At 40.1% G+C, this 11,529-nt stretch overlaps 1 protein-coding gene across 3 annotated transcripts; it reads left to right on the forward strand.

The window, feature by feature from the left end:
* Positions 1 to 1,281: 1,281 nt before the first annotated feature.
* On the forward strand, positions 1,282 to 9,828 carry LOC112450109 (dynein intermediate chain 4, axonemal-like). 3 transcript variants are annotated; one of them, XM_025003456.2, is made up of 17 exons: positions 1,282 to 2,432; positions 2,839 to 2,953; positions 4,012 to 4,157; positions 4,288 to 4,403; positions 4,659 to 4,803; positions 4,912 to 5,051; positions 5,238 to 5,381; positions 6,052 to 6,231; positions 6,493 to 6,647; positions 6,955 to 7,041; positions 7,138 to 7,292; positions 7,397 to 7,554; positions 7,752 to 7,867; positions 8,733 to 8,831; positions 9,052 to 9,278; positions 9,352 to 9,505; positions 9,680 to 9,828. In XM_025003456.2, the coding sequence occupies exons 2-17, from the start codon at positions 2,852 to 2,854 to the stop codon at positions 9,737 to 9,739; spliced, it is 2,184 nt and encodes a 727-aa protein (XP_024859224.1). In that variant the 5' UTR covers positions 1,282 to 2,432; positions 2,839 to 2,851; the 3' UTR covers positions 9,740 to 9,828. The 3 variants fall into 3 exon arrangements, with proteins under 3 accessions (XP_024859224.1, XP_024859223.1, XP_024859222.1); XM_025003455.2 differs by lacking the exon at positions 1,282 to 2,432 and adding an exon at positions 2,465 to 2,716; XM_025003454.2 differs by lacking the exon at positions 1,282 to 2,432 and adding an exon at positions 2,465 to 2,712.
* Positions 9,829 to 11,529: the final 1,701 nt, after the last annotated feature.

Here is an 11,529-nt window from a genome sequence, read left to right on the forward strand (position 1 = left end):
GTCTCTGAACGACTTCAATGCTTGCCATGACGCCAGCAGTGTTGTAACCTGATTTGTGTTTGACCGTCACGTCCTCTCAGAGGCTGACGACCCGTACGAGAGCCTGCAGAGGTTGTGGGTAACTGTGTTGTGTTACAACTGCTGACTGACATTTAGCTTCATCAGATGCTGGCATTTCTCTGTGAAGCACTTTGTGACGTTGTTGTCTGTGAAATGTGCTGTATAAATAAAGCTTACTTACTTATTTTACTCTCACCTGTCGGTAAAATCATCTTATTTGGACTTGAAGCCAAGTAACAATATAAGGACATCATGGAATGTTTTATTTTTGACACCGGGAGCACTTTGTGTGGATTTAGTGCGTTGAGCTGGATACGGATATCTGGAGCAAACCAGTTCTTTAACAAACTGTTCCATCGAGGACTGTTTGATCGACCTGTGTCGTACTGTGCCCTCTTTCTGCAATAACAGGCCCATGGTCTTCTCACTTCCATATATTAAGGTGGCAGCTCCTCGAATATGCTGGACAGCTAATTTAGTGACCAAATCTTGTTTTTCTAATGGTTGTTAAACTGTGAAAAATGAAGCTGAGACTTAAACCCAAGAGAAAGTTTTGTTTCCAATGAGTTCATCCGTTATTTTTGTGTTGAATAGATTTAGTACATGACATTTTCCACGTTTCCTGGCGGGTGGAGGAACATTTCTGTCAGTAAACGTATGTTAAAGACCGTCAGCAGTCGTCACATGAACTCTTGCACATTGTCCAACACGAGGCCAGCATCAGTCCTTCGCCGCACTCCGTTCTGCCTGCTGAAAACCTATAAAGTGTGTTTGTTAACTGTAGATGTTATTCTTGGGTATCTTATGACTGTTTGTCTACAAGGTCACGTGATTGTGCTGTGTTGTATCTGAATTGGCTGTTAAATGTTCTTTAAAGTTTGACTGTAAGGATTTTATAATTAAACATGAAACACATTGGAAACAGCCTCATGTTGTCTATAATTATACGCACACTTAAAAGGCCGATTGTGTTTTTTGTGAGATATCATTCAACACAAAGTTTAATTAAACTATAAAATTAATTTATACCTCCAAATTTTGAATTGTCCTGGTTTTTCTCTTTAGTGAAACCAGTGAGCTTTTTATTAATGTAGTGACCCTGTTTTTGTGGATTTTAAACTACATGACACTAAGATGATACCAAACTTTACGAGAGTAATCACTGGAATATCTACAACTGATTACCCTTTGGAGTCAAACCAATTCAAGATGGCTGCCACAGCTAACTAACCTTAGCCAACACCAAAATGGCTCCAACTTTGACGTGGTGGTGGCTGAGAGTCATTCACAGCACATCCTCTGACAGTGGGAGTTTTAACATTTTAACATTTTTTAACCCTCAAACTCTTAGTTAACAGTTCCTACACCATCAGGCAGAAACATGTTACCAGATTACACTCCTCATCTTAAAAAGAAATTGTTACTCAGAAGTTGATCGAGGTTTTACTGTTCAAAGGTCAGGAACTTCTAAAAGCAGGAAAAGATCAGCTCAACAATTTTCTGTCTTTAAAAAAAGTCACACATTTACTGGATCTCTGTACTTGTTTTTACTTCTGAAAAGCTTATCACTATTCTTATTGTTCACAATCCTTTTAAAATATATTTTTTTATTTTTTCAGTTGTCTGAAAAATGCTGATTTTGTATCATCTGCTTTTATTATTGCTGTTTGTGGACTTCTATTGACTCATCTGTTGTTAAGTTTGATAAAAGGTACAGAGACAAGACAAATATATAAATGTATTTTTAGACATTTCCCTTCACTCATTAAATGCTACTGAAATGAAGTAAGTGAAGGGATAATAAACCCTCTTTCCCCTGTTTCATGAACAAATTGAAGTCATACTATTCTTCACTAATTAGATTAAAAAACTGGAAACTGCTAGAATCATCTTACAACAGATCTCTAAAAACTTATTGTTGTAAGTTTCTCATATAGCCTTGATCCTTTGTGGGGTTTTTTATCTTGTAAACTCTATTTTGTCAAATGTGGTTGTGTCACACTTTACAAGAGTTATTTGTTCCGTGTTCTCTTGCTAATAAAGAGAGAAAAAAAAAAACACCGTCAAGTCCTGCGCGGAGGCAAGAACAAACCATTTTGTACAGATACAGGGGGTGCTCAATAAATGTGGATAGTTGCTTTTTGGACAGGGAGTGGTAACATTTCACTTTAGCTTACGAAACAAGTAAAAACAAAGACATTATTTTATTTACAGGCTCCCCCCAAGTAAAAAACAAAAAAATAAAACTAATAAAAAAAAAAGTGCGGGTGTGAAAAAAACCCTGTCATTCAGGGTCCCTTGGAATTGTCCTAACGGCGCCCCTGGTCGGAGGAGAAAATCTTCCCGCTCACCGGATCATAAGCGCACTTGAAGTTAAAACTTTAATGTTAACTTTCACAAGTTTAGGATTCTGTAGTAACTGCAATACTGTTAAAATATGACATTAAATCAATATTTCTATCTTTGAGCTAAAGGTTTTTGTGTGTTTTTTTTCGTTTGGACAGATACGTTTAAAGCTAGCTAATAACCAACGTTAGCACGTGCGTTTTACTGATGCTATTTTGAGCTTTAGCTAAAGAAAACAGCTCATTAGAAGAGCACCAAACTGTGAACTTTACTCCGGTGGTAAACAAGAGGAAAACACGTCTACTTGTTGGTGAAATTCTGAACCACAAAAGATTATACGTGGAGAGAAGCAGCTTAAAGAAGCTAGTCCAAGCTGTTAGCCTGAGATATGGCGTCGAGCCTAATTTTGTCTCCCTGTCTTCTTCCTCCTAGATCTTCTTCAGCCATGAGCAGCTCGGATCAGAGACAGAAACACAAGCTGAAGCTGAAGGGCCATGAGAAACAAAAAGACTCCGCCGGCAGAGAGCAACAGAGGAAAGCAGTCAAGGTATCCAGGTTGACCCAAACTTCGTCCCCTCAAGGACTAATAGTGGCCCATAAACAATATTATTTAGATCAAATTAAACAAGTAACAAGACGGGAAATGCACCGAGAACATGCCCTCCTTCTCAGTCTCAGAAAACTCTTTATTTCTTTATATTTTGCTTTGAATTTTGCATCAAACGTGGCAATATTTGAGTTTGTCTGTAAAAAAAATGAGCCATTTTATTCCATCTGAGGACAAAAGGAAAGAGTGGCAAAATAAATATAATCATGTTCAACACAAAAACAGCTGCTGAGAGTGATGTTTTAAAGAATCAGAACCACAAATATAGAAATAGCTTTTCAACTAAGTCTTTAAAATAAACCATCTTGGTGCTCCTAAAATACAAAAGAAAATGTACCTCTAGGTTTATTTGTCACACTCTTTAGGTGAAGTGTATATAGAACGTGTTATGCCCTGGCTTTTTCTAAGACCGTAAAATTAAAATAAACTAATTTACCAGTGAATGCATATCACCAAGACTGTGTTGAGGAATACTCTCTGATTCCAGAGGCAGCTTTCACACATCTTATCAGTAATTTATTTATGATCATATTCAAGAATTTAAGGATTGTTTATAAAAGAATATATACAACATGCTGTATATCACACAAATGAAGGAATGAATAAATAAATAGCAGCCAGACTTAAAATTTAAAAGACCTGTAGAAAGCCTGCAAAACTATCACTCTGGGCCATTTTAAGAGATCACTTGGAAAACTGTCTCATTCAGAGGCAAATAAATGGCAGATAGTCTTTTGCATATATTCATGACAATCAGTCATTTCAGTGATGAAGTGGTACGGTGCTAAGGGAAATTAACTTTCTTTTAGAATCATGAAAAACTGCTTCTTTTGCTCTTTTTAATTAAAAAAAAAAAACTTTTTACCAAGTTTAAAATGTTAAAACCGAAAGTTTGCCCTCACACGTTCAGGAGCCCTGAAGATCCTAATGTTCTGTGTCCAAAAAGCTTTTAGATGATGGAAGAGCCCGTCTCAGTGACTTGACTAATCCTTCTGCAGGTGCTGGACGCTGAGGGCAGAGACGTCACCCCCTGGCCTCTGTGTCCTCCATTCCCGGGAGTATTGCCCCTGGATGAAATCTTTTACGGCAAGGGATCGGATCACTCAAAACCCACATCATCCATCACTGATTTGCTCACATCCAGGTACGAAGTAGTCGGCTGATCAGTGAAAGGTTTGTAGGAGCGCAGCTCGGTTGGGAGACAAATCCTTTTTTGCAGATTTATAGTGTTTTTTTACTGTTTGCTTGTTTTCTTCCAACCGTCTGTTTTACAGCTCTTTACCTGAAAGCACCTCCCAATCCAGCCTGTTTCCAGAGGACGTCTGGCTGGAGAAGACAACCAATAGTCCCACTCTGCAGGATGTGAACCCAAGCCTCCCTGTTCCTCACAGTAACCACCCTTTATTAAATCTATATTCTCAAAAAAAAACGTTATTATCTAGGTTGTTTTCTCATGTTTCTAATTACTGGGCGCTAAAAGTTGTACTTCCTTCATAGTCTGGTAATCACTGACAAAGTCATTTCCTAAAATAATATTTATCTCAGCATAATAACGCAAAAAAAAGCTTGTTTGTAGAAGAAAGGTTTTTGTGGCATGTGTATTTTAGACCCGCATGGTTACTTTTTGTGTTGGGCTAATTGTCAGAGGTGCCGGTGGAAGAAGAGGTGCAAGAGAACATGTTGGACGAGGTGGTTCAGAAGGTAATTACTGACAGGGACACCTTGTCCCTGCTGGATTTATCCCACACCCACGGCGTCTCAGAGGATGCTGAGGATTCAGAAGCAGTTCAGTGAGTGCATAAGTCAGGTTGTCTCAGATGTTGGGTGACATTTGAATTAGATTAACAGATGTCGGAAGGGGAGCTATGTGTTTAATTTCTTTGTGATTTTTCTTCCAGAGAGAGAAACGCCCTCTACGCTGACCTTTGCAGCAACAGAACGGGCAATGATAAGTACGTAGATGGAACCACGCAGACACTGAACGGGATGCTAAAAGTAAAACAAATCCAGACCGAGAAGATCACCTTAGTTGACAAGGGTAAGACTTAATTGTCACATCTGTTGTAACACCCCAAACTGAATAATCATCTTGCTCTGCTGACATTTGACTATATTTGACTCTCCATAACTCCTTAAAAATCTGCTTCCTTATGGATAAAACAGCCAGTCCGGTGCTGTGTAATTAGTGGACTGTTCATTGCTTGATGTTGTCTCCTTTCCACAGGCATGACTGCCACAAACTGGGACAGGTATGACTCTTACTGCGAGCAAAAGAAAACTGAAGCTCGTAAAGCTGATATTCAGGATCTGACTGGGAGCACCAGGAAAAGACGAGACAGAACGGTGGAGAGCATCAGTGGGGACACAGGTAACAGCGTTATGTAGTGCACTGTTTAATTTGTGTTTGGTGTTTTCAGACCTTTTATGTTAAAAACAAATTAGATTAAATGGTCCGACTGCTCTCATCACCCATATGTGTTTGTATTGGTGAGACTAATCTTAAATGGGTTACAGCGTTTGTAGATTTAAAGGATTTTCTGTGTGTTCAAAGTAGGAATACCTAACTTGTTTTGTGCGATGTGGCTGATTGTGTTTTCTGTACTCAGGTTTTATCTGGGCCTCCTGTTTCATGTGTCTGTGTTAATCTTTATAAAAGATTAATTCGGAATGCTTTAGGTGGGACAGTGGCACAAAATCAGATAAGATACAAGTTAAAAACACTTGAGCCCTTTTGGTCAAGTCTTGAAAATGACATTTTGCTCAACTCTCAGCTACAACCATGCCAATCTTTTAAACTTGGATTCCGTGTGGTGATAGCTGGGAGTCATATTTCAAAGTCTAAGAGGTCTGCTTTTATTTATCCTTCAACCAGACAGATCAGAAGTTGATTCAGACCTCCTCTTCTTGACTGCTTGAGTCCCCAAAGAATAATCAAATATGTTTGTTCCTGAGGCACTACGACGTATACTGACATGTATCTATTTGATGTGCATTAAAGCAGTTTTACGATAAACCCTTCGTCTTTTTCATCTCCCCAGGCAGCACCGTCAGCTCACTGTTAGAAAAGTGTGAGCACAGTTTCAAAGCTCAGCCGGACCTGGAAGACATCCTGATGTCAGACTTGTTCAAAAGCAGCCTTATGGTGATGGAGAGGGCCGTCATGATGAACGTCCACCAGGCGGAGCTGGCTGCTTATAAAAACCTGCCCGTGCTGGAGGGTACGGTTAGCTTTCAGTCTCTATCTGTGGGCCTCGCAGCAATTCAATACGTTTCTAAATTCATAGCACTTTTTTTAAGACAATGCTGACCAAAAAGCAACATATTTAAGAAAGAAGAAAACTACATTATTTAGGTTAATTTTATTGTTTTTAAATATCTTTGGTACTTTTTTTGGATGCTTTATAAAAACAGAATAGTATATTAAAAAAAGAATAATGTTGCTTTACACAGTGTCAGTGTAATGATGTTGATTGTCTAAGACCCTGACAGAACGGCGAAGCCCAGATTTGGCAAACAAAGTGATGAAGACGAGGAGCGTTCGTCAACTCCGACAATGAAACATCTTTGGGTTTTTGTCTGCGACCTCACCAAAGGATACAAAGCAACCAGCATGGCATGGTGCAAAACAAACTCGGTAAAAAAACAACAAAGGAAAAAAGAAATACACAATGCAGCTCGTGCTGTTTGAGAGGACATTTTATGCACCTGTTTATTGTCTTCGGTGTAGATTTTTTATTTTCATTTTTTGTGATTAACATAAGAGAATGTTATTACAGTTCTTTTGTGATGTGACTCTTCTGTGTCTTTTATAAAGCTGTAAACAAATGCAAAGTAATAATGGTAAACAACAGGATGCAGGAATTAAACTCAAAGGGAGCATTTACGTTGTTATAACACTGATGAATGAATGTTTTACTCTTCACTGACACACTGTCTTTAAGAACATCCTGACTGTAGGCTACGTTGCCCACGACTCGAAGAATCCCAACCCAGGTCTCGTTTGTTGCTGGTCCCTAAAGAACCCCAAAGTACGTGGAAACATTTCAATAACCTTTGTTGTCTTTGGCTGCCATCAAAAGGCATTCAGAGAAGCACTTGAGGTAAAATGTGTGTTTCCTCTGCAGTGGCCTGAATGCGTCTACTCCTGCCACAGTGGCGTGATGAGCCTGGATTTCTCAACCAACAACCCTAGCCAGCTGGCTGTGGGGATGAAAGATGGCTTCATATCCATCTACAGTGTTAACATTGAAGGCAAGGCGGCGTTTATCGCCAGCAGCCGGTGAGCACTACACTGTCTGTTTCTGAAGGATTATAAACATGTTAGATGAGATTCAGGGGGAGGGATCTATAATGCACTATTCTGCTCCACGTCTTGTTTTGTAGTGAGTGTTCCAGAAAGCATCTACATCCGGTGACGCAGATCACCTGGACTAAACACCAGCTGAAACAGTCGGAGAAAGAGAAAGACTTTCTCGTGTCTGTGTCAGTAGACGGAAGGATTATCAAATGGTTCCTTGACGGGAGTGTCCTGGACTGTATCGGTAAGAAGAATCTGCACAGGCTACACTTTGAAGCGTGCGATCGCAGTTTCTGAAGGAGCAAATCTTTGTACTTGTACACACTAAGATTGTTGGCTTTGCATGAACAGCTGACGGGCGGAAAGCCTCAAGAATAACACTGTCACAACAATGACCATAACCATGTTTTTCTCCCAAAACAAACAAACATGTCTTCCAAGACTTGATGAAGGTGAAGAAGGTGTGTGTACCGAAGAAGCACCCAGGAGGCAAGGAAATGAAAGACAAAGCTTTCATAGCATCAATTCCTGTTTATTGTTTCGACTTCCATCCGACAGTAAGTTGGGCATAAAATGGTCATAAAGTTCTAAAATTGTTCAAACCTAACATCAGGTGTACAAAACCCCTCAGCTGGTCATTATTTATTAAACAAAAAAGAAGGCAAAATGGAAAAGCTGTGTGTGAAAAACTGAGTCCACCCCATGATTCAACACCTCGAACACCACCTTCAGCAGCAGTAACTCTCAGTAGTCATTTTCTGTTTGCCTTTATCTGTTTCTCACGTGGTTTTTGGGCCACTCTTCTTTGCAGCGTCGTTCAGTTTATTGAGTTTGTGGGCATTTCATTCCTGCACCGCTCTCATACGGTCCCACCACACCGTTTAAAATCAGGATTTGGTCTGGACTGACCGGACCATGGCAGCACCTCGATTCTTTTCTTTTACAGCTACGGGCACCACGGTGGCTTAGTGGTTAGCACTGCTGCTTCACAGCAAGGTCTGGCTTGGGCCTTGCTTGGACCTCCTGCTTTTATAGAGGCGATCAGACTGATGACGATCAGGTAATCAATACAATTGATCAGCACCTCCTGGCTGATACTTTCCATCTTAAATCCTATGGAAGCAGCGAGGGGGGACTTAGCTTTGACTTTGTCTTTTGTGATAAATAATGACACAGCTGTAGAACCTGTAGACCAGATTGTTTTATTATGTCCTGATATGTAAAACCTTAGAAATGTAAAAGGGGGGTATTTAAAATTTTTAATGACTGTTAAGTTTAAGTTAAGTTGTTATAAGTTGCTTATAACTAAATCCACGAGCCAAAAGACATTTTTGTCAACATGTGAAGCTGTTGCTTCCCTTACACTGCGTGTAAGAATGTATTTTAAACAAACTCAACCATGTACACGTTGGACTTCTGCAGGAACACGGGATCTACCTGATTGGTACATGTGACAACCTCATCCACGAGTGCTCGGTTTCCAACAAGGAGCAATATCTGGACACTTACAAACATCACTTTGTAAGTCCTTTTCACTTGGTAACATGCGAGACTAGTCGTCAGCGTCATGTGTGGCTCAAAACAGAAACATGCATGGTGTGGTACAGATTTAGACAGTTTGCTTCAGGGACTTCCAAGTTTTTAATCAAGAGGTTTGGAGCTCTTTTTCTGTTCCTATTGAATAAGAATCACCTGATGTGGCTAGAAAAAGTCTAATTTTTCCCATTTTTGTCCCTCTCAGGGATCTGTGGACCACGTCGAATGGTCACCTTTCAGTCCAGACGTGTTCCTGAGCTGCTCCTCAGACTGGACCATGCATCTGTGGCAGCGCGGCGTCTCCGCCCCGACGATGAGCTTCAGATCCATCTTCAGCGAGGTGTACAGTGCCCAGTGGTCCTCCAACTCTCCGGCATTGTTTGCAGCCCTTTACAGGCCACGGGTGGAGGTCTGGGACCTGAATTTGAACACGTGAGTCTGTTCAAAATAATCTGTTCTGAGCTCTGTCTCAGCTAGTCAAACCTCTCAAAACCTGTCACATCAGCAAGTTTCCAACCATCGTGCACCAAGCTGCTGCCGGAGTGGAGCTGACGTCGCTGCTGTTAGCCAAAGACTCAGACAGCGTCTTGGTGGGGGACAGCGAGGGCCAGGTGAGGGTCTACAAACTCCCGAACCTCAGGGTTGGACGCACAAAGGAGGTAAAGTTGCTCTGCAGTAAAAATTGATTTATGTTTTCTTTTCTTTTTTTTTTTTTAAGATGGCGTGTTTCTACAAATAGTGACTCGGTTCTGTCAGGGTGGCTTTGCCGAGACCCCTCGGACAAGTTGAAATAAGATTTGAGAAAAGAGGAAATAATCATCTCTTTCTTTCAGGTGAAGAGCCTGGACGACATCATCCAGTCCGTTTCCAGCCAAAGTTGTCCAGTGTCCTAAATATAATGTGTTCAATAAAATATAATCAGTTTTTAAAATATAATTTGAATTTAATGTTTGTGTTTAATGTTTTGAAGATAATAAAATAAATGGGGTTTTTTTGTTCCATGGGATGTCAGACGTTTTTCTTTTCAAACTGACACACGAGCAAATACGACAGATGAATGTGAAACAATGCTGGTGAGGGAAAAAGCACAAGGTAATTGCAACAAGTACATTTGATGAACGATCAAATGTCTGCAAAGCAACACTCTGAGTCTAAAAAGTGCTGCTCTCCTGAACTCAAAGGCTGAATTATTTGGCAAAAAAATAAAAGATCTCTCTAATTTACAGCTAATGTTTTGGAAGCCAAACTAGTTTATTTAAAAGTTCCTTCATGTCTTGAATGTTTGGTGTACATTGAACAGAACATCCTGCACACTCTCACTGTCAGAGTATGTGTTGTAAATGACTCAGCCACCACCACGTCAAAGTTGGAGCCATTTTGGTGTTGGCTAAGGTTAGTTAGCTGTGGCAGCCATCTTGAATTGGTTTGACTCCAAAGGGTAATCAGTTGTAGATATTCCAGTGATTACTCTCGTAAAGTTTGGTATCATCTTAGTGTCATGTAGTTTAAAATCCACAAAAACAGGGTCACTACATTAATAAAAAGCTCACTGGTTTCACTAAAGAGAAAAACCAGGACAATTCAAAATTTGGAGGTATAAATTAATTTTATAGTTTAATTAAACTTTGTGTTGAATGATATCTCACAAAAAACACAATCGGCCTTTTAAGTGTGCGTATAATTATAGACAACATGAGGCTGTTTCCAATGTGTTTCATGTTTAATTATAAAATCCTTACAGTCAAACTTTAAAGAACATTTAACAGCCAATTCAGATACAACACAGCACAATCACGTGACCTTGTAGACAAACAGTCATAAGATACCCAAGAATAACATCTACAGTTAACAAACACACTTTATAGGTTTTCAGCAGGCAGAACGGAGTGCGGCGAAGGACTGATGCTGGCCTCGTGTTGGACAATGTGCAAGAGTTCATGTGACGACTGCTGACGGTCTTTAACATACGTTTACTGACAGAAATGTTCCTCCACCCGCCAGGAAACGTGGAAAATGTCATGTACTAAATCTATTCAACACAAAAATAACGGATGAACTCATTGGAAACAAAACTTTCTCTTGGGTTTAAGTCTCAGCTTCATTTTTCACAGTTTAACAACCATTAGAAAAACAAGATTTGGTCACTAAATTAGCTGTCCAGCATATTCGAGGAGCTGCCACCTTAATATATGGAAGTGAGAAGACCATGGGCCTGTTATTGCAGAAAGAGGGCACAGTACGACACAGGTCGATCAAACAGTCCTCGATGGAACAGTTTGTTAAAGAACTGGTTTGCTCCAGATATCCGTATCCAGCTCAACGCACTAAATCCACACAAAGTGCTCCCGGTGTCAAAAATAAAACATTCCATGATGTCCTTATATTGTTACTTGGCTTCAAGTCCAAATAAGATGATTTTACCGACAGGTGAGAGTAAAATAAGTAAGTAAGCTTTATTTATACAGCACATTTCACAGACAACAACGTCACAAAGTGCTTCACAGAGAAATGCCAGCATCTGATGAAGCTAAATGTCAGTCAGCAGTTGTAACACAACACAGTTACCCACAACCTCTGCAGGCTCTCGTACGGGTCGTCAGCCTCTGAGAGGACGTGACGGTCAAACACAAATCAGGTTACAACACTGCTGGCGTCATGGCAAGCATTGAAGTCGTTCAGAGAC

This window comes from Kryptolebias marmoratus, linkage group LG24 (genome assembly GCF_001649575.2).
Source record: "Kryptolebias marmoratus isolate JLee-2015 linkage group LG24, ASM164957v2, whole genome shotgun sequence".
Taxonomy (NCBI): Eukaryota; Metazoa; Chordata; class Actinopteri; order Cyprinodontiformes; family Rivulidae; genus Kryptolebias; species Kryptolebias marmoratus.

Coding starts and splice junctions, on each gene's coding strand:
- LOC112450109 (XM_025003456.2), top strand. CDS start 2,852: ATGAGCAGCTCGGATCAGAGACAGAAACACAAGCTGAAGCTGAAGGGC. Junction 4,804..4,911: donor GAGGATTCAGAAGCAGTTCA/GTGAGTGCATAA, acceptor TTTTTCTTCCAG/AGAGAGAAACGCCCTCTACG. Junction 9,279..9,351: donor TGGGACCTGAATTTGAACAC/GTGAGTCTGTTC, acceptor CTGTCACATCAG/CAAGTTTCCAACCATCGTGC.